The 23671-nt window shown below is 40.0% G+C and overlaps 1 protein-coding gene across 1 annotated transcript in view; it reads left to right on the forward strand.

The window, feature by feature from the left end:
- The window catches only part of unc119.1 (unc-119 homolog 1), a 59837-nt gene that overhangs the window by 29161 nt on the left and 7005 nt on the right, over positions 1–23671 (forward strand). The window contains exons 2-4 of the mRNA XM_063034210.1: positions 6478–6591; positions 9823–9931; positions 20762–20934. Of these exons, the coding sequence (XP_062890280.1) occupies positions 6478–6591; positions 9823–9931; positions 20762–20934 (396 nt within the window). The remainder of the gene's footprint in view (positions 1–6477; positions 6592–9822; positions 9932–20761; positions 20935–23671) is intronic.

The raw sequence follows: 23671 nt of genomic DNA on the forward strand, positions 1-23671 counted from the left end.
CAGGTGTGCCTCAACAAGAAAATCATGTAGGTGGCGGGGTGGCTGGACCTGTCTCCTTTCATGTGGTCTGCTCTGTATACCAGCCTTGATGCACATGTCCCGAGCTCTTGCCTGAATTCTCACTCCATGATTCCTCTCCCCGTTTTGCTGAGAGTGCATCGATAATAGACTGAGCCAAGTCCACAGCGGATGAAAGCTCCAAACTGGGAGATTGTAGCTGGTCTGACATGAACTTGGTGACTCGGAATAAATTGTCAAACAGAGTAAGAAGTAAAGGAAATTGCTTGTCAATCAGTCCATTTACACCTCTGGCCTCCGTTTTCCTCCGTGCATTTGGTTGACCTATTATATCCTGTAGTGTAGCTAGAATGGCAGGGAGTGATTTCCTTATAGCCCACAAAACTGTATACTGCCATGCCTAGCGTGTATCTGACAATTTCTGCAACTCCATGGGCTGTGCAGTTGATTCCAGTGTTCTCTGTTTCTTCATGAGAAGATCGTGGGCATCAGAGTTTGAAAAGAAGTTGTAAAGCAGCTGCAGTTTCAAAAAACTCACCCGCCTACTTGTCGTACATTGCTCACAACATCCACGAAAACAAGGTTAAGTCTGTGAGCATGGCAATGTATATATAATGCCTGCGGGACCTCTTTCCTGAACCATTCTTGTACCCCGTTATTGCACCTGGGCATCACTGCCGCCCCGTCATAACACTGACCTATACACGCGTTTTTATCAATAACGCACTGGGCGAGTGTCTGTTTAATGCTTTTAAGAAGCGACTCTGCGTCCAACCCTTCTGCTGGAGTGAAGTGCAAGAATTCTTCAAGCGCTGTTTCGTTATTCAAACACCGCACCACCACTGATATTTGCTCCTTTTTACTTGTCTTTACTTTCATCCACCATGATGGCAAAATGTCCAGCCTCCTTGATTTCTGCACTTATTTGACGTCTGCCCATATCTGCCATAATTCCCATAATTTCATTTTGGATATCGTGATGGGTGTTTTTTTTTTGCATTTCCAGGATTGTCCTCTTTTTTTTTTTAGCTACAGTCTCATCAAACTTCCCAATTACACTGAGCAACTCAACAAAGTTTCCCCTATTGCCAGATCCATCATCCTCCCAGTGTCCTTGCTGAGCAATGCTTTGGCACGCAGTATAGCGTAGAGACTCAACTACTGCTCTCATATACTCACAATTTTCTTGGGCAATCTTTGCATGTCCTTTGTCAAGCATATTTCCCGATCTTGAACCATCTTGTTTTCTCAATCTGAATTCGGCCCATGCCTCCATAGCAAACTTATGAGCTGCACTTACATGGTGGGTTATGAAAGCTGTTGTAGCTTTCCACTAGTTGCGGTAACTGGTGACAGTGAAGGTAGACTCGGAATGGAACCCATGTCCTCCACACAGGAAATGCCTGCATGCAAAGCAGAACGTAGTATCTTTCGTGATTGAATATTCCAGCCAGTCAAACCAGCCATGAATAAAACTGCTTTGCTGATTGCCAAACTGTTGCGAGCAGCAAAAGGTACTTTTTCAATGCTGGCTGACATCACTAACAGTATTCCCACTAGCACTAAGAGCAGCTTCATCCACGTTCTCTTCTGAATCCCGCTCCATTTCTTGTTCCTCTACTTCACCCTCACACTCCTTTGATGAACTGCTGTCATCCTCATCCCCACTTACTACTTTCTGCATGTCACTTTCCATTATGACAGGCTCAGGCTGAGACACCACTGATTCCTCTGGATGAGGTCGTTTTCTCGCTAAAACTCGATCCATTTTTCACGCCGACCAAAATAATGCACGTGCCAGGCCCATGCTAGCTTGTAAAAGCACTGTGTGTGTGTGTGTGAGATCGATCCGTTAGTCTCGCAAGACCATGGATCTGCGCCTGAATGTATACTATCAATCTCTCGAGTGAGTGACATCACCACCTTAAGTGATCTTACATCAGCTTAACTGACCTGAGGACAGCAATGGCAAGACATTGACAATGAACGAATAAGCAGAAGTGTAGAGTGGACAAATTTCAGTTAATTTCTTGGTGGTGCTATGGTGGTGCTATTGTAATTTCTGCTGGTGCTATAGCACCAGCTAGCACCACCTTAGTGCCGCCCCTGGGTTGGGCACAGCTCAAGCAGCATCTATAAATTTGCCAATGACACCACTGTTGGCAGAATCTCAGATGATGAGGGGGCATACAGGAGTGAGATCGATTGGCTAGTTAAGTGGTGTTGTAACAGAAATTTTGCACTTGACATAAGTTTGAGGAACTGATTGTGGCCTTCAGACAGGGTAAGTTGGAAGAATGTATACCAGTTCTCATCAAGGGGTCTGTAGTGGAAAGGGTAAGCAGCTTCAGTTTCCTGGGTGTCAGCATCTCAGAGGTTCTATTCTGGGCCCAACACATTGATGAAAACATGAAGTTCGCATGTTACCAGCAAAACTTCATTAGGAATTTGAGGAGATTTGGTACAGTATGTCACCAAAGATTGTAGCACATTTCTACGGATGACCAGGGGAAGCTTTCTGACTGGTTCCATCACCACCTGGTATGGAGGCTTCAATGCACAGGATTGAAAAAAATTCTACAAAGCTGTGTAAGCTCAGCCAGCTTCATCACAGCACAAGCCTCTCCCACCATCAACAATATCTTCAGAAGACAATGCCTCAATAAGGCGGCATCCAACATAAAGGACCATCACCATCCAGGAAATGTCCTCTTCTCATGACTACCTTCAGAGAGTTGGTACAGGAGCCTGAAGAGACACACTCAACAATTTAGGAACAATGTTTTCCCCTCCTCCATTCGATTTCTGAATGGTCCATGAACTCTCCCTTACTATTTTGCGCTCTCTTCACTTTATTTATTTATTTATTTATTTGTCTATTATGACCTGTAGCATTTTTACTAACATGCTGCTGCAAAGCAACAAATTTCACGGCATATGTCAGTGATGATAAATCTTATTCTGATTCTGTCTGTTAATATAGTCTTTATTAAATTTTGGGGAGGAGATTGAAATTGCGTATTGTTGAGGAGCCAAGGTTGCTGAGTTGGATCTCCAGAGGATATTAAATTGGGTACATTCTGGAAAACACTGGTTTGATGTTTTCTGATGGGATCCTTATTGTAAGGGGGGTATATGGTTTCAAACAATTATTGTTCAGCCTCTGCTAGTTTACCAAAAAAAAACCAGACTTTTCCTCCAGTTTGAAATAATGTTGGTGTTGGTCATTGGTGAGCAGAGCGTTAAATGCTCAGAGATAGGTGGATTAGATTAGGAATTTCATTCTCACAGTATTTGCAACAACAATACCAGAAGATGTTAAAAGAATCCAAGAGAAAAGATTTGGGTATATTCGGAAATCTGAATTCAGGAGGAAGAGACATTAAGATTTCTTTTGGGGGAAATAGACACAAGACAAAAGCAGCAGAAAAGCTCCATATTGCCTCAGAATCAGGGTTCATTGACATGGGGTTGTAGGGGATAAAGCCTACATTGGCCTTATCCAATGGATCATCAGAGAGAAGATTGGAAGAGATGCTGAAAACAGCATGGCTAGGTCTGAAAGATAGGGGTCGGGGTGAGGTTATAGACTGCACTAGAATTAAGAATTGAAGGGTGTGAGCTTTAGACATTTGAAAGGAAGGAGAAAAGTCCTCAAGCACTGACTTTTTGGAGGAAGAATTGGGCACGACAGCTTTGAAAGAGTGTAAATCAGTGCTGCTGGCTGAGAGGACTCACAGATGCACAGTATTGTAAAGTCTTGTTTTACAGCAGTAGTGCAGGACATAAAAATTAGTTACAAATAAATAGTGTAAAGATAAATAACGAAGTAGAGTTCATGGACAGAGCAGAAATCTGATGATGGAGGCGAAGAAGCTGTTCTTAAAATATTTAGTGTGGGTCTTCAGGCTCTTGTAGCTTCTCCTTGATGGTAGCAATGAGAAGAGGGCAAGGTTTGTTGAAGGACTTTAATGATGGATGCCACCTTCTTGAGATCGTATGGTACAATGAGATCAGTTGTGCAAGAAATGCTTAATATCTACAGAATCTGTGGAAACTGATGTGTTGATTGATTGTTATCCTCCACCAGGAATAGGTGTTATATCAGAAATCCAAAATGCTAGAGGAACTCACATAAAGGGTCTTCGCCTGAAACATTGACTTTTTATTCCTTTCCATTGACACTGCCTGCCCCGCTGAGTTCCTTCAGCATTTTGTGTATTACTTTTTCAAATCTGTCTTATATACACATTCTAAAATTATCCAAAATTGGTCTCCCATGCCCCTTTTTAAAATTTTTGCTTCTCACCTTAAATCTCTGCCCTCTAAGTTTCAACACTCTATCCAGGAAAAAAGACTAACCATTCATCTTATATGTCCCTTATGATCTTATATACTTAAATAAGGTCACCCTTCAGAATTCTTCACTTGCGGGGGGGGGGGGGGCGGGATGCGTGCGTGGGAGCTCCAGCCTTCTTAATATGTGTGCTCCTAAAAGAACGCTACTGCTGAGGGGGTACCTCGCCAATTACTGGAAACTAAGGGCATGAAAAATAGTTGCCAAAAATAATTATTTGGCCTTTTGCTCTTCCTAGCCATTAATTGATTTATTACTAATTTTACTGCATTAAACCCTGTATTCTCTTAATATTTCAAATTCTGTCAACTCTGTCTTGCATATATTTGGTGATGGAGCTTTCGTATTCCTCCTAGTTGGAAAATTCTAAAAATTGACTACACGCTGTCTGAAGAAAATCTTTCTGAATGGCCAACCAGCTGGACCTTAAAGCAGTTGGATCAAGAGTAGGTCCTATAGCTCTTCAAGATTACACTGCCAGTCATTGGGATAAAGATTGATGCATTTGAGCATTATCTTGTTGAACACTTGTATGTCTCAATTCCCTTGATGTCAAGAAAACTCTGCTTGGAAGTGAACATAATGCCTGCAATTTCAGAGCCTCGCGGGTAGAAAAATTCAGTGATTCACCAACCTCTGAGTAAAGAAATCTCTTTGCAGTCCTAAAAGACCTATCATTCATTCTAATACCATGCCCTCTAGACCTAAATTCTTGCAACCAGGGAAATAATCTTCTCTGCATCAAACCTGCTAAGCCTCATATTTTGTAATTTCTTTCTTCTAAACTCGTATACAAGCTCTTTCTGCTGAACTGCTCACTATTTGTTATAACTGTCATGCCACTGAATCAGTCTGAACCTTTACTGGATCAAAGTTCAAAGAAAATTCATTATCAAAGTACATCTGTCACTATATCCAACCCTGAGATTACTTTTCTTGTGAGAATTCGGAATAAATACAAGAAATGCAATAGAATCACATCCAACATGATGGAAAACAAATGTGCAAAAGACAACAAATTGTGCAAATACAAAACAAAAATCACATAATAAATAAGCAATGCATGTAGAAGACATGAGATGAAGAGTTCTTGAAAGTGAGTCCATAGGTTTTAGAATCAGTTCAGTGTTGGGGTGAGTGAAGTTATCCACTCTGGTTCAAGAGCCTGACGGGTAGGTGTAATAACTATTCCTGAACCTGGTGGTGTAGGTCCTGAGGCTCTTGTACCACCTCTCTGGCAGCAGTGCGAAGAGAATATGGCCTGAATGGTGAGGCCCTTGATGGATGCTGCTTTCCTGCAATAGCACTCCTTTAGATGTGCTCAATGATGGGGAGGGCTTTATCTGTGATGGACTTTATCTATGGGGAGGGCTTTTATCTATGGAAAAAGTAGTATTCACTACTTTTTCTTTGGCTTTTCCGTTCAACAGTGCTTCCATACCAGGCCGTGATGCAACCAGTCAATGTACTCTCCACTTCACATATATAGATGTTTGCCAAAGTTTTAGGTGACATGCCGAATCTTCGCAAACTCTTAAGAAAGTAGAGGTGCTGTTGTGCCTTCTTTGTAATTACACTTACATACTGGACCCAGGACAGATGCTCAGAAATGATAATGCCAAGGAATTTAAAGTTGCCAAAGTGTAATTGTTTCTTTGCTTGTATTGAGAGATCAGCCCTGAACACAGTAGTCCAGCTACGACTCGGATGTGTGTTCAGATCTACACCATTATACAAAAAGAAAGCATGCATAATATCACTGATTTGCTTTTTATCTTTACCTGTCACTTCATAAAATATAATAATTCCCTTTTTAAAGAGATCTGTATATTTGTGGCTTGCAACCTCAAAGGTAATTTGAGAAAAATTAATTGTGCGACAAAAATAGTTATCATTTGCACAAAGCTCTTATTTGCTTTTGTAATATACCGCCAGCTTGGCCAAGGTTTTGAATTGCACGATGGCTTGATCAGTCATTTTCACTAAATCACTGGGCTAAGTTTATAAAAGAAAATCTTGTACCTTTCATTTGTGCTAATAAGTTTTAAGTAATTTTGTTGCTATATCGGTCGAGCCTCAAAACACAATTGCTTGTTTTCTAGCCTACTTGTGTAAGCCTGAAGACAACATATACAACATTGACTTCACACGGTTTAAGATCCGCGATATGGAAACTGGGACAGTTTTGTTTGAAATTGCCAAGCCACCATCCTCTGGTAAGTAACCACTGGTAATGCTCCTAAAATCTTTAAAGCTAAGAGGTTGTTGATGGTTTTCTTAGATATAACACTTTATTTGAGTCTATAGCTAGCTTTGGACAGTGTTTCAATAGTTAATTCATTTTTTGTTAGTTCCATCTTTTTTATGTATGTTGTACTTTTGTATTCAGTGAGTTTGAAATTTCAGTAAAAGTTTTAATGTTCTAATTTATCAAGTTGGTTGTGAAAAATTGAAGCTGCTTGAAAATCTAGGGCAATCTTATTTCTACAATATTTGCTCTGAAGTTTGAATCTTTATACATTTGTAAATATAATCACTTCATGTCGTGTTTGTCTCCTTCAGTGCACTTATCTTTTAGTATGTTCAATCTATTTTTATTAGTTTCAAAAATGCCTTGATTTATTTTTCCATTTCTTCCCTGGTCTAGGAGACATCTAATTATTTTCATTAGTAGCCTGTAATAACAAGGTATTTTTAATATTTCAAGATCCAAGCATGAGTTGAAACTTAACCAATGTCCATTTAGCTGAAATAGTCCCTGTTCCCTTAGATCACTTTGAATCCTGAAACCTTCGATCAATAAAAGGGGAGGGACAGGAGTGTGAAACCAAGCAAGTGGGTAAAGAAAAAGGATCTACACTTTTCTAATATCAGTTGTCCCTGTGTTTTTTCACCTTTATACTGATCAGCTTCCATAAATATTACTTGATGTCAATTACACCAATGTATGTCATTTATTTCTGGTCTCTACCCTCTCGTAGTCACTACCCTTGTTCTTCCCATTCCCTTTCCTTAAAAAATGACCATTTTCTATATTTTTCCAGTTCTAAGTATCAATTGTTTACCCTGTTTCTATCTATAAAGTCACCTCCTGACCTGAGTTTTCCAGTTGGGTTCACAGTATTTTTAAAACCTGGATTCGTAGCTGCATTCTGGGGACTATACAAGGGGCAACTGCAAGGATATTGCATGCACTTGTTTTTCAGATTTTCTATATTCTTGGAAGATTCCAGCAGATTGGAAATGTATTCTGGATTGCCTCAAATGCTAGTTTACCCTTATTTTAAAAACAGGAGATCAGCAAGTGGAAATGGAGATGATGTTTCGAATAGTAGGGGAGTATAGGACCTGGGGGCACAAACTTGGGATACAATGATATTCCTTTAGAACAGAGGTGAGGAATTTCTTTAGCTGGAAAATGATTAATCTGTGTAATTCGTTGCCATAGACAACTATGGAGGCCAAGTCATGGGTATATTTAAAGCAGGCATTGATTGATAGGTTCTTGATTAGGAAAGGCGTTGAAGCTTACATGGAGAAGGCAAAAGGATAGGGCTGAGAGGGATAATCTGATTGAATAGCAGAGCAGACTCAATGAGCCGAATGGCCTAATTCTGCTGCTATGTCTTATGGTCAAAATAGGTGTACACTGTTCCAGGTGTGTACTCACCAAAATGTTCAATGCAATAAAACTTCTCTTTTAAATTCCTGCAACCAAGCAATAAAGGCCCATATGTCATTTGTCTTAATTCCATAAGCAGCTTGCTTGCTAACCTTTTGTGTTAGGCAGTTAATGGAAGGGCTCTGGAGAGCGTTGTTTAATAGGGAGATTCATGATTTGGAGCAACACATGTAGTTAAGATGATAAAGAAGGAATTTGCTGTAACAGTGGGCATTGAGTACAAGGTTTGGGGCATTATCTTATGAGTATATAAGACATTGGTGGGAGTCCACAGAGTATTCTGTGTAGTTCTGGTCTCCTAGCTATAGGAAGGATGTCATTTGAGTTGAACAGGGTGCAGAAAAGTTCTGCAAAAATTTAACCAGGACTGGAGGGCTGGTGTTTGAGGAATGACAGGATCGGTAGGGGCCTTTGTCCCTGGAGCATGGGAGGCTGAAGATGACCTTGTAAAGATAGATAAAATCATGAAGGGCATAGAAAGAATGGTTTGTTATAGCCTTTTACCCCAAGGTGGGGGAGAGCTGGGTTTTAAAACTAGATGGCATAGATTTAAGGTGTGATGAAAATTTGTTGACCTGAAACTTCGATATGGGGAAAGGGTAGGAAAGTTGAATTGTGAACAGCCATCAACTCCACCTTGAACTGGCAGTTTTGGAACAGATTCAGTTGGCTACACAGTCTGTATTAGTTCCTGTTCCTAATGTTTGGAAGGATCATTACAAAGTGGATTATATATTTCTAGAAGAAAAATGTCTCAATTAGAATGTGATTATAATTTGATTGTTGAGGCTTTTTTACACTGAGGCTGTTGCGAGAGTAATTTTGCATTGTTTGCAAACTAAAAGAATACTCCAAATCGGTATTTACTTAAAAGCATTGAATAGGGTTCATTTTGATTTTTAAAAAAATCCTCATTAAGTAACTGGAGGTCAGAAGCAACACATTCAATGCTCACTTTGCTCTGAACAAGCTAATTTCATCCAGAGATGAGGAAGCTTTCCAGTAGGCATTACAGTTTGCTTCAATCCTCATTTTGTTTTAATTATAAAGGGTGGTGGCGGGAATTGTTCTGGACTGCATCTTGCTGAAGTGAATGTGCATAACTTTCTGCTGAAGGCATAGTTGATTTTTTTTCCATCTCATTACCATCCTTCTCAAATATTTTGCTTTCAAGTGGCAAGGTGTAAATACGCAATAGACAATAACATATTGACAATGGAGGGGTTTTGACGTGCAAAACTAATCTTAGAAAATTGATAGCAAAGCACATGTTATGTTTTCCTGTGACAATTATGAAGCTAAATTCAGTAAATATATTAACTCCTGATATGGTACGGAGGCTAGATTTCATCTAGATCAGAGGTTCCCAACCTCTCTTATGCCATGGATCCCTAGCGTTAACCAAGGGACCCGTGGACCCCAGATTGGGAACCCCCGATCTAGCAGAATATTCCTTGATTGACTCACACATTGGTTGATTTGCAGTGATGTGAACCCTTCATTGTACAAATTATGGAAAGTACCATTACTACCTTATGCCAATTCTAGTTGCCAATTAATAGATAATCCATTGGCTTTTTAAAAGTAGCACATGGAAATGATGGATGGGCATCCTTGTATCACAGTGAAACAGCATAAGATATTCCATGAGCCATAAATGACAACTATCACAATTCAGAATTATTCAGTTTATCGGATTTTTCATAATGTGCAGTAGGGTGTCTGTAGATCTTTAAATGTTGAATTGCTAAATTTACATCTTCAGAGTTAGAAGATGACGATGATGAGAATGGGAGATTGGATTCCAGTTCTGGAAGGTTTGTTCGTTACCAATTCACTCCTGCCTTCTTGAGGCTGAGAACAGTTGGTGCAACGTAAGTTCAATTTATTTTTCTTTCTGCACCTTTAAGATTCGGTTAGAATTACCTGTAGAGTATGCATAATATTTGATCTGCTTACAGCCTGATACTATGGGTGATTAGGGAAGATGCCTACCACTTTCTTGTGTAACATTCCTTTTCCATTCTTGGTCTACAACAAATGCCGAGACGATAAATCATACTTCATCCGATCCTTACCTATGTGTTGCTTGTAGATTTATCTGAACGAGGCAGAATTGGCAGAAGAGACAACATCACAGTTCTATCTGAGGGCACCTACAAGTGCTGAGTGGAACTACCATTCTGCTGTCATCCTTGGATCTGGGGATCAGTTTTAATGAGGAGTGTATACACGGTGTACAAACGTAGATACAGTGGTAAGCTATACAAAAGCAGGCAAAACTGAAAATGAGGTACAGTCCAGATAAAGCTACACCATAAACTTAAAAGGTATGCGAAAACACATTACAAAAAAATCTGAACTATCTAACAAGCAGTCAATTACAATAAAGTTTTGTAGTCCAACCACATAGTCTAAATGTATTTGCAGGTGTATTCAGTCCTTTAAAATCAATGGAGCAGCTGATTGTAGTTAGCACAATAAGAGTTAGGGATTCTAGCAATAACAGTTGTAATGCTGAAATTTCACACTCCAGATTTAGCTATGCTTTTTTGAAGTTGTTTCAATACAGCCATAATGTGAAGAAGTATTAGAACATTCTATTTAGATTCCACTCAGGACTACATAAACAACAGGGCTCTTAACAGCCTTCTCCAAAATTAAGCCAAAGAATTGAATTCCAGGTGTACATATGCTGTTGATATCAAAGCAGTATTTAACAGTGCGACATGCAAGACCACAGTAAATTTTAAGTGAATTTGGATAGAGAGAAAGTGCTCCAGTTATAGGGGTAATAGCTAGAACAAAGGAAAACGTTAAGCACAAGAAAAGGAAAATATTGTTGTTGAAGCCAATCATTTTACTTGCAGACATTACTGTTGCTGAACCTTGGGTAGTATTCCAGCACCAGCCACTTGCTTCATCAGCAACCTTTGCTCCATCATAAGGGCTGTCATAAGGATATTTACTGATGACTGTGCATCCAGTTCCATTTTCAAATACTTGCATAATATATGCACATCCAAATAGAATTGGGTATGGACACAGGTCACGAGGTCAATGTAGGCCATTCAGTCCGCCAAGTCAATGGCTTGCTGTCTGCTGATCTATCAAACCGGTCTCATTCCTCCATTCTGTTTTTATAGCTCTGTGAGCTTGTTTACCTCCTGTCTATCCATTGTCATTCCCAAGTTATTAATCGTCATTACTTCAATCCATTTTGTAGGCAATGAATTCTTGGTCAATGCAACTCTTTTTGAAAATAATTCCTGCATGTCTCTTGCCCAATTCTTGCACCATTCATTCTGTCAATTTTATCCAAGCCTGCTATGATTTTGTGCATTTCAGTCAAATTTCCCCTCAACCTACCTTCCTCCAAAGATGATAGTCCCCGTATCTCCAATCGATCTTGGAAGCTGAAATTCTTCATCCTTGGAGCCTTCGCAGTGATCTACTCATCACCCTTGTGTACCTTCATTTCCATCATAAACTGAAAGTAATATTCTAGTTGTAAAGAATATCAGAATAATTCTGTTGTCATTATCTCTTTTGAAACCCAGGATTCTGCATATTAGCTGTTCTCTTAGTGTATCTTTCAAAAATGGTTGCATATGCAGAGTAGAAGCTGTCTTTGAGCCTGGAGGTACATGCTTTCAGGCTTAAGTTTGTTCTGCCTGGTGTGGGAGGGGAGAAGAGGAAATATATACATATTCTTCTGAATTGTGATGTGGACTGCTGTCAGGATAGTTGAAGTGAACTCTGTGGCAGTTAGTATGAGCAACACTTTGCCATTAGATAATCCAAGCAGGTTGAGCAGGAGCCCATCAGAACCATTACGTATGAGTCTATGAAATACTGTAATGAAATTAACTCAAAGCATTTTTTGATTGTACCTTGGTTTCCTCACTTCCTAAACTGTGTCTAAAACTATACAATACAGTTTCCAGTTACTAAAATTACATTGCAGAATCATTTTAACATTTAATTTTGACTCAGCAAGTTGTTTCTATCGAGATCAATGGAAATAAATTGGCATTGTAGGTCCATATCGCATAGAAGGGAGATAGTTGGCCCTTTAAACCATCTCTTTGAAAAGAGCTGGCTAATTCATTGCACTTTTCTACTTCTGTTCCATGGCCATGCAGTTATTTTTTCCCTTTTTTAATCTACATATCCTGTTCCATTTCTTTGAAGTTACTATTGAGATTGTTTCCATCATCTGATCAATAAGTACATTCTATTCACGACAACTCGGTACATGAATACTTTTCAAAGTTCAAAGTAAATTTATTACCAAACTACATACATGTTATCTACTTCCCTGAGATTTGTTTTCTTGTGGGACATTCATAATAAATACAAAGAAACAATAGAATCAATGAAAAAAATCACACAACAAAGATGGGCAAACGATCGATAAGCAAAAGAGAATAAACTGTGTAAATACAAGAAAAGAAATAAAAACAAAATAATAAGTAAGTAATAAATATCAAGAACATGAGTTGTAGAGTCCTTGAAGTGAATCCATGGTTGTGGAATCAGTTCAGTATTAAGGTGAGTGAAGTTATCCATGTTGGTTCAACAGTCTAATCATTAATGGGTAATAACTGTTCTTGAAACTGTCCTATAGGACATGTGGCTCTTGTTCCAACTCCCTGATGGCAGCAGAGAGAAAAGAGCACGGCGCAGATGGATGGGGTCCTTGATGATAGATGCTGCTTTCCTGTGACAGTGTTCCTTGCAGATGTACTCAGTGATGGGCAGTGCTTTACTTGTGATGGACTGGGTGGTGTCCACTACATTTTGTAGGCTTCTCCATTCAAGGGTATTAGTGTTACCATACCAGGCTGTGATGTAACCAATCAGTATACTTTCCATTGCCCATCTATAGAAGTTTATCAAAGTTTTACATGACATGCCAAATCTACACAAACTTCTGAGAAAGCAGAGGCTCTGCTGTGCTGCCTTTGTAATGGCAGTTACATGCTGGACCCAGGGCAGATCCTCAGAAATGATAAAAGGATTTCTTCTTTTTTGTCTCTGCTTTTTTGCCATTCATCTTCATTTCTTGTGGAAATTTTCCTTTTTGTAATGTTAAAACTTCTTGCCATTTTGGTCACCTCTTTACTCTGCCTCCCTACTTTGAGGACAATCCTAGCTTCAGTCTTTCCACATAACTTTAGTGTGCTCAGAAGTCCTGATATTCTTCCTGAAAACCGGTCTCAGTGTTCTGTGTGAGGCCAGCCTGTGCTTTATGCAATTTTATTCTTTACTGACTTTTGCACTGCATTTCTCCATGAGTGAAATGAAGGTTTTCATATGCATTTAAGCCATTCAATGTTTCTGCTGGATTTGAAGATTTGTGTGTATGCCATCGCTCTTCCTAAAACTTCTGTATTATTTTGTAATTTGATTTACAAAGCCTTTCTCCATGCTTCCTTTCAAATGAATCTCTTCTCTTCCAAAATAGAAATCTTTATTATGTTCAATGGCCAATAGTTTGTTAAATAAGTAGGAACTAATAGCATTTACATTGCATTTTTCTCAGTACTTAATTACAACTAATAGCTTCATACTTTGAAATACTTTGAAAGATTGGTGCAGTTGTGAATGGGGAAGTGTGATATGCTTGGGTTATGTCAGGGGTTGCAGGGGGGTACAGCTCTCAGCAGTTCTACTGTGTCCTAAACTGAATGATTTCTTCAAAGCCACCAGTTATGCAGTGGCTTCCAGTTAATTGTGACACATCAGGACCAGTACATTTTGGCCCAATTAAGTGCCTGCCCCAATTAGCTGAAGTTTCATGGAAATAGTTTAAAAAGGTATTTTAAAAAAAAGACGAACTACCATTTAACTGAGTAACAGATTGTTCTGTATTTCATTTAAATATGCAAATTAGAACACTACCATTACTACTACAGTATTATAAAACTATGTATCTGTGCCTAATAATTATCAACAGAGGAATTCATCTAGCGTACACCACTATGTTCTTTTGATTTCCTGTAAATGAACAAAATCAGCACAGGCACGTAATGCAGATAATGGACCACCTTCATTGCCTTCCTGCATGAAGCAGTGTCATAGTCCAATAATAAATTTCCTGGCGTCCTTTGTCATCACTAGTTCAAGTTCAGGTGTGTCATCTTCAACACTTTCCTGGTCTTCATATTTTCTGCCTTGGTGTTTGATACAATGTTCTCAATGATTGCATCCTCTAAGTCTTCACTGCTTTTTGAATCAGTGCCTATTGACCCAAATAGCCTATTGGAGCAACGGGTCAACGGCAGATGCCATCTCTCTGGCCCTATATTCCTCAGAACACCTGGAGAATAAAGACGCATACGTAAGGCTCCTTTTCATTGACTACAGCTCTGCCTTTAATACCATCATTCCAAATAAACTGATTCCTAAGCTCCGGAACCTGGGCCTTAGCACTCAGATCTGCAGCTGGATCTTCAACTTCCTCACAGACAGGACCCAGGCTGTAAAAATAGGGGACAAGCTCTCCTCTACAATCACTCTGAGCACTGGTGACCCACAAGGCTGTGTACTCAGCCCCCTGCTGTACTCACTGTACACCCATGATTGTGTAGCCAAGTTTCCATCAAACTCAATATATAAGTTTGCTGATGACACAACAATTGTAGGCCGTATCTCGGGTAATGATGAGTTTGAGTACAGAGAGGAAAAGAACCTGGTGGCATGGTGCGAAGACAATAACCTATCCCTCAACGTCAGCAAGACGAAGGAATTGGTTGTTGACTTCAGAAGGAGTAGCGGACCGCACGACCCAGTTTGTATCTGTGGTGCGCAAGTGGAACAGGTCAAAAGCTTTAAGTTCCTAGGGGTCAATATCACAAATGACCTGACTTGGACCAACCAAGCAGAGTCCACTGCCAAGAAGGCCCACCAGCACCTTCCTGAGAAAACTGAAGAAATTTGGCCTGTCCCCTAAAACCCTCACTAATTTTTATAGATGCGCCGTAGAAAGCATTCTTCTAGGGTGCATCACAACCTGGTATGGAAGCTGTCCTGTCCAAGACCGGAAGAAGCTGCAGAAGGTGGTGAACACGGCGCAGCACATCACACAAACCAATCTTCTGTCCTTGGACTCACTTTACACCGCACGCTGTCGGAGCAGTGCTGCCAGGATAATCAAGGACACGACCCACCCACTTTTTGTCCCTCTTCCCTCTGGGAGAAGGCTCAGGAGCTTGAAGACTCATACAGACAGATTTGGGAACAGCTTCTTTCCAACTGTGATAAGACTGCTGAACGGATCCTGACCCGGATCTGGGCTGTACCCTCCAAATAGCCGGACCCGCCTCTTGGTTTTCTTTGCGCTACCTTACTTTCCATTTTCTATTTTCTATTTAGATTAGATTAGATTATGAGGACACGCAGTCCTCTTTTATTGTCATTTAGTAATGCATGTTTTAAGAAATGATAGTGTTTCTCCAGAATGATATCACAGAAACACATGACAAACCAACTGAAAAACTGACAAAAACCACATAATTATAACATATAGTTACAACAGTGCAAAGCAATACCGTAATTTGATAAAGAACAGACCATGGGCACGGTAAAACGTCTCAAAGTCTTTCGAAAGTCCCATCATCTCACGCAGACGATGAACCTCCAGTGCCGCAAACTTACCAATGCAGCATCCTGGAAGCATCTGACCACAGCATTCTCTGAGTCCGTCCGAAAACTCGAGCCTCCGACCAGCTCTCCGACACCAAGCACCATCTCTACGGAGCGCTTCGACCCCGACAACAGGCAATAGGCAAAGCCGAGGATTTGGGGCCTTCCCCTCCAGAGATTCTTGATTGCACACACATCAAATCAGGATTGTGCACGGCTCCCTAGTTAACACATACGATATCATTCGGAACGGCCGCGCGCGCTGCGTCACGCCGCCATCTTCTCCTCCCTCAGTAGGTAATTAATAATTTATGATTTAAATTTTTAATATTTACTATTGATTTGTACTCCAGGGAGCGGAAAGCGCAGAATCAAATATCGCTGTGATGATTGTATGTTCTAGTATCAATTGTTTGGCGACAATGAAGTATAAATAGATAACACAAAACAAGCATACTCAATTGACACAAGTTAGAAACTGTTTGCCATCAAACTCCTGTCCCGATTAAGCAGCAGTGTGTCCCAAATAAGTAAAGGGAATCCTGGTTATTTTCTTGATTAGTTTTTGAGTTGTGCCAAATGAGGAGCTCCCCCGTTTAACTAATGGCCCAATTAAGTAGAATCCACTGTATAAGTGGAGGACATTGATGTACAGAGGGATCTTGGGGTCTAAATCCATAGCTCCTTGAAATTGACAACACGTAGATAATGCATTAAAGTTGTTGAATAGCATACTTCATCAGTCAGGGCACTGAATATAAAAGTATGCGTCAGGACGTTGCATCACAGTTGCATAAAACTTTGGCTAGGTTGCATCTCGAGTATTGTGTTCTGTTCTGATCACCACATTGCAGGAAGAACGTGGAGGCTTTGGAAACAGTGCTGAATAGGTTCATTGAGTTGTTGCTTGTATTAAAAAGCATTAGCTATGAGTCAGTTCTCCAGCATTTTGTGTGTGCTGGATTTCAAGGTTCTGCATAATAAAGGGTATTTTCATGGTGAAGATGGTATCTTGTTTCGATGAGAACCACTTGGTGGTCACTTCCACTGATCCTTTCGTGGAAAGGTGCATCTGTGACAAGTAGACTGGTAAGGTTGAAATCAGGTATGTTTCTCCTTCCTGCCTGTTCCCTCGTATGTTGAATTTGCTAGAAGTCAGCCTCAAGTAACACGTAGTCATATCAGGGCATTACTTTTAAGGAAACAACTAAGTCTGAGCCTTGATGACCACTGCAGCTCGGTGCCTTTTAGACAGGAAGGCTCACTTCCTCCCACCTCAATCTCACACTCCCCAACAAGATTTAAGAGTTGGAAGATGTTGTAATCTTGAGCAAGTTTGGTGATCATCAACAACCATCCTTCTGACCTCATGGCCTCCACACCAATATCAGCATCCATGTACATGAAACTAGGTACCAAGAAAATAATCAAGCAGCCTAATAAACTGTATTTTATACCTGAAAAGTTATCCTAAAATGTAGTTGCAGCCATGCACAGCCTGACTTGGATTATTACTAATATATCGTAAGAAATTCTTGGCAATATATCTTGGGAGGAATAAGGTTGTCCTAAAATAATGCTGTCTAGATTTATCAATATGAATTTTGGACTCCAAAATTTTAAATTTGAGATTGGACCATCCAGTCTTGGGTTGTTTTTAATTTAAGAGATTAAAGGATTTAATCAGTTTTTGAGCATTTGTGGGAAACCATTGGGGTAAAGAGAAGTAAAGGTTTGGCTCAGTATTTGAAACTAAGGGGCACAGCTTAAATAATAGGACCAAGCCTTTTAGAAGGAAAATTTTGTATCTAAAAGGAGTTTGTTATGGTCTTTAGCAAAAGAGAAGAGACATTGGACGTGTAGGTAAGTTAAAGGTCAGTGGTAATCTCACTGAATGAAGGAATAGGCTCAATAGTTACAGAAATGATGGGTGGCTCACTATTCTTTGTTTTGTAAAACAGTGCATTGTCAGCAGTTCTTGGAGGTTTTGATTTTAGGTGTGCATGTATATCTGAAGTATCATTTAACATTGGTAAATAGCTGTGGAAAATGTCCATGTAGTAGTTTAAAAAAAACCTTGTGCACTGAGCAAATTGTCATTGTTATACCAAAGCATATCATGAGCAAAACTTGCAATTGACTATCAATGTTATTAGTGGAAATGTAGAATTAATAAACCACTATTGTTATCACCATGTTATTATTAATGTACTGCAATACAGATTATTGACCTCACTTTAACCATCTACACCATAATATGTGACAGGATATTTATAAATGCTTGTCTCTGCCACCGTCTTTATCGTATGTGGTTTAATCACTTAGCATTGCATCTAGTCTACCTCAACTAGTTTCCATTATCTATCTAAATGCCCCTTTCCTCCCTGTAACCTGCTTTTACCTATTTGTCCAGTTACCTTGCTTCTTTCTTGCCTCATCTCTCCACCACTCTTCATCGTCCTCTATTTGTCCCTTCCCACATTTTCACATGTATACAGGTTTCCCCCACCATCCGAAGGTAGAGCGTTCCTATGAAACGGTTCGTAAGCCGGAATGTTGTAAAGCGAAGAAGCAATTACCATTTATTTATATGGGAAAATCTTGTGAGCATTTGCAGACCCAAAAATAACCTACCAAATCATGCCAAATAACACATAAAACCTAAAATAACAGTAACATATAGTAAAAGCAGGAATGATTTGAGAAATACACAGCCTATATAAAGTGGAAATACTTTTCCACAATCATTGCCGGCACTGTTCTCCGTAGTGAAAATCTCACGCAAGCACTCTTGGCAGAAAATCTCACGCAAATGCCCTCGGCAAAAACACTCTCCCCAGTAACCTTTAAGCCATGAAGCTGCCAAATCATACCAAATAACACGTAAAAATACACAGCCTATATAAAGTAGAAATAATGTATGTACAGTGTTGTATCACTTACGGGAATCGGGAAGACAGCTTGCCAAGCACACTGATGATGGTGTGTTACGCTGAGTCGTCGGAGTTTGGGTGGTGCAGTGGCCCCCACCCTCCGGGCCGCTGACCGATACCAATCCGCGGAGAATGCAGCGGTAGCCGGGAGGCACACAGCACATCTTTAAGGGAAAAAAACCAAAATAAACATGCTAATTAATTAGGTGCTGCCCGGCACGTAATTGTTGGCCCAGATCAGAGGGGATTGCCGATTGCGTTGCCTCTGATCTGGGCCGACAATTATGTGCTGGGCGGCCCCTAATTAATTAGCATGTTTATTTCGGCTTTTTTTCTTAAAGATGTGCTGTGTGCCTCCTGGCTACCGCTGCATTCTCTGCAAATCGGTATCTGTCCGCGGCCTGAGGGTCGGGGTGGTGGGACACTGGGGTGTCATCTCATCATCGTCTGTTTCCATTAGGGCAGGCAGCTCATCTTCTCCTATGACTGCCCGCCTCGATGTCGAAGGTCAAGGTTCGTCGTCTGCTATGGCTGATGTGGAAGGCTTGCTTGACTTCTGAGCCTCGCGCATTTTTCTATCATACAGTTCTTTGGAAGGACTCAAACCATCCTGCAAATATCCCCTAAACCTACATACCCTTTCAAAATTAAAGTCGTACTTTATCATTGCAGTGAAAATCTCATGCAGTTGCTTCACGTTCAGTTCGCTACTGCATTCGGTTTCGATTGTTATCCTTTCCTCTTCCAATTGCATCAGCTCTTCATCTATCAGTTCTTGGTCATGGGATACCAAAACTTCTTCAACATCATCTTCGTCAACTTCCACAAGCCAAACTCACTTTGTCCTTACTTCATTCACCACGATCGAAACGCTTAATTATGTCTAGTTTTACGCTAAGTGTAACACCCTTACGAGCTCTTTCAGGCTTTTCCAATACCTTAGAACTCATCTTGCAACCGGCTGCTCACAGGCACGTGTTTAAGCAATGCCGGCGAGAATGCTGTTCCGAATCCAGGGGAGAGTGGCTGTTCGGGGCGCGCACTGCTTTTCCCCGTGTGCTGCCTTTCTTCGTAACAGTGAAAACAGCTTCTGTTAGCGAAAACAGGGAACTAATGTAGGTCTCTCGTAACAGCGAGGTTTCGTAAAGCGAACGTTCGAAAAGCAGGGGACATCTGTATTAAAAAAAATTCCACTTTGATATTTTTGAAGCATTTCACACTAAATTAGCAAACTCCCCCCTCTGCCCTGCTGCCAACCATTTACCCCCTCCCCATCCCCACCCTTATTGTAATGTGAGCCAAAGGTGTTTCTTCAGTTACTGTTTAACTGGAGGAATGCTAAACTTAACCAAGGCTGAATATTAGGCATTCTTGGAACAGACAGGAATTGGAGATTGAGAAATAGTAGGGATGTAGAACTTTGCAAAATAGTGATGTACTGGGGATGCTGTATTGCTCAACACAGACTACGCCATTAATCCAACAAGATGTTCAGCTCTTTTCCCATGTGCTGCTCAAAATTCATAATCAAATCTGACTGATGAACATTAAACCACAGGCCATGCACTTGCCAGATGCTGCTCTTTATTTGTGAATTATTATGGGGATCAAGGATAATGCCACTCTTCTCCACCAACAACCATCAACCCTCTTTTCTAGACAGAAGCACAAGGTGTTAATTGTGATAAAGCCATTCATTTTGCTGTTTACAGTTTACTTGTTCTATAGATTTTCTAAGTGTGCCCTATGTACCTTGATAATAAATTTTACTTTGAACTTTGAATTTTAGTTGCACCTGATTCTTAAGATATAGATTAAATAGGACTGAATATTCAAAGACCTTAGTTTCAAAATGATCTTATTGTTTCCATGGCAACATTAGATTTTTGCTTTGAAGTAAAGGGTGATGTTTTTCAGATTTGTTTTCACTCTCATACAGCCTATTGAAACTTAATTAAGAAGCATGATTAGTTCTGGCAGATTTACTATAATTGAACAAATTTATTGAAAAATATCATTTGTGATCAAAACAAAACGAATGTACAACTTGGTTTACATGTCTATTTGTTGCTTCACTTTATTTTATGTATTCTATTTTTACCCTTTTTCTTGCTTTTACAGGGTAGAATTTACAGTTGGAGACAAGCCTGTGAATAGTTTCAGAATGATTGAAAGACATTACTTCAGGGAGAAGCTGTTGAAGAGTTTTGATTTTGACTTTGGATTCTGTATTCCTAACAGCAGAAATACGTGCGAGCACATATACGAATTCCCTCAACTCTCTGAAGAAATTAGTATGTATCTTTAATTTTTAGAATCAGAATCACCGGCATGTGACATAAAATTTGTTAATTTAGCAGTAACGGTTCAATGCAATGCATAATATAGAAGAAAAATTAAAAATAATAACAAATGAAAAAATTATAATGATAAATAAATAATGGTATATGTATATTAAATAGATTACTGGTGCTGCAGTCTTCAGTCTCTGCTTATATTCAGGGAGTAGAAGTACATCTAGGTGATCAGACTTCCCGAAGTGAGGGCGTGGAATAGCATGGTAGGCATTCTTGATGGTGGTGTAGCAATAGTCCAGTGTGTTTTTTCCTTTGGAATTGCAAGTGATCTGTTAATGGTAATTGCTTAGCGATTTTTTTTCAGATTGGCCTGGTTAAAATCTCCCAAAACGATGGTGAAGGCGTTAGGATGCGCTGTTTCGTGCATGTTGATCCCATTGCTCAGATCATCTAAAGCCTGCTTGACATTGGCCTGAGGTGGAATGTATACCTCTACCAAAATGAGCCCAGAGAATTCCCGTGGTAGGTAAAAAGGACGGCACTTAACTGCTAGATATTCCAGGTCTGATGAATAGAACTGGGACAGCACAGGTATACTTGTGCACCAGGAAAAGTTGATCACGAGGCGTACTCCTCCACCTCTGCTTTTGAGAGACTATAGATCTATCTTGACGGTGTATAGTAAACCCATCGATCTGAATCAGTGCATCCGGTACGGAAGGGGTTAACCAGGATTCCATGAAACAAAGGACACACGCAGTCCTAATTTCCCTCTGACTCAGCACCCTGGCTCTGAGATCTTCAATTTTATTCACCAGAGACTGCACACTTGCCAGCAAGATAGATTTAGAGATACTGCTCGGTAACAGGCCCCTCTGGCCCAGTGAGTCTGCACCACCCCGTTACAGCCTTGTGACTAATTAACCTACTAACCCAGGCATCTTTGGAGTGTTAGAGGAAACTGAAGCACCGAGAGAAACCCCTGCAATCACGGGGAGAACACAGAAGTGGCAGTGGAATTTAACCCAGCCCATTAGTGCTATAATAGCATTATGCTAACTGCTTTGCTACTGTGCTGCCTAAATTTCTAAAAGCAAAATTGTTGGTTAACCAGATTTATCTCAATTTTCTAGAAAGTGTTTGAATATCAGTTGTGTGCAGAGTTGGGTGTTTTTTTTTATCGTCACCCAAGGTTTGAGAGTCTTAATATTAGGGGCATAGGTTTAGGGTGGAAGGGGATAGATTTAAAAGGGACCTGGAGGGTAACTTTTTCATGGAAAGGGTACGAAGTATATGGAACAAGCTGTCCAAGGAAGTGATTGAGATGGATACAATGCAGTCACTTGAGAAGCACTATAAGTACATGAAGGGGTTCGACTTGGAGGGATGAATGCTGAACACATGAAATGGGGACCAGCTGGTTGGTACCTGGTCAGCATGGACTCGGAGGGCTGAAGAACCTGTATCCATGCTGTATTACTGTATGACGCCATAAGTGAGTAAGCTTGGTAACTGAAGTTGAAATGACCTGGGATCTGAAGAGGATCTGCCATTGGTCATTTCCTTGCCACCAATCCAAAAACCTTGTTGGAGCCAAGTTGTGGTACTGTATTGTGACAAAAAAGAATGAAAGTGTCAAGGTGATGTTTCATTGGTGCTTGATTTCAGTCCACGCTGAGATTGGGTCTATTATGATCACAAGTTTGCTCCAGTGCCCTCTTAATGAAAACAAAGCTTAGTGACTTTTTTTTTAAAAAAAGAAAAAGGCTTTCTGTCATTGCCTTTGCTGGTCTTTGCATTTTTCTTGGAGTTAGAATGTGGTGAAAATCATGTCCATCATGCTGCTATGAAATTGGAATCCACTTTGTGATTTGGGGAGAACTTTGGCCACTGGAAGAAAATTGAGGGTTTATGGCAATGATAACTTTCCCTGTGATAGAAGGCACAGCCCATTGTAGTTACTGAAATTGGATTTGTGTCATTTCATGAAATACTTGAGCTCCCCAACATATTTTCTCCTCTCAGACATTATGAAGTGAGCTTTTGAGTCTGTGACTAACGTTAATTTCCATGAAAGTTCAGTAGGTTTACAGCTGTATTTTATTTTGGCAGAATTATTATTTTCCAAATGGCAAGACTAGACCAAATAGTTTGCTAGAACAGTTTATATGTACAGATTCAAGCAATTAGTGTAGTTTTGGCCGTTGGAATTGTAGGAGAGATTATGCAATCAAAATAGTTGTACAATCATGCAAGCTTCCTATTTTGAAATAATACTGTTGGAACTTTTTGCCTATGGTTAACCAGATTTTTTTGGTGAAGTTCCTTTGTAGAGATTGCATGTAGTCTGTTAAAGAACAAAACTAATTAGCATAACCCCTTCTGCAAATTTTGCGACTGAAATAACTCCAAGAATATTATCTTCATGAGTTTTGGAATATTTACCATGATATCCTTAATAGATGCAAAATTTATTTTCAATGGATTTCTAAAGCTGGTATAATTATTTGGAGCATTTCTTGAAAAATTTTAAATATGATTGAAAATTAAATTGGACCTTTAAGCTCCAGCCATTTTTGTTACGTTGGGTATTCTACTGGACCAGTACTGTAGCAGAGCACAATAATCTCTTATTGGTTCAGCAGATCTCATACAAGCATCATGGAAATCTATTAGCGTGAATAAGTAAGTTAAAACATTTTCTCTGTGACATGGGAGGACACCATTGTGTCTA

This window comes from Mobula hypostoma, chromosome 27 (genome assembly GCF_963921235.1).
Source record: "Mobula hypostoma chromosome 27, sMobHyp1.1, whole genome shotgun sequence".
In the NCBI taxonomy this organism is placed as follows: Eukaryota; Metazoa; Chordata; class Chondrichthyes; order Myliobatiformes; family Myliobatidae; genus Mobula; species Mobula hypostoma.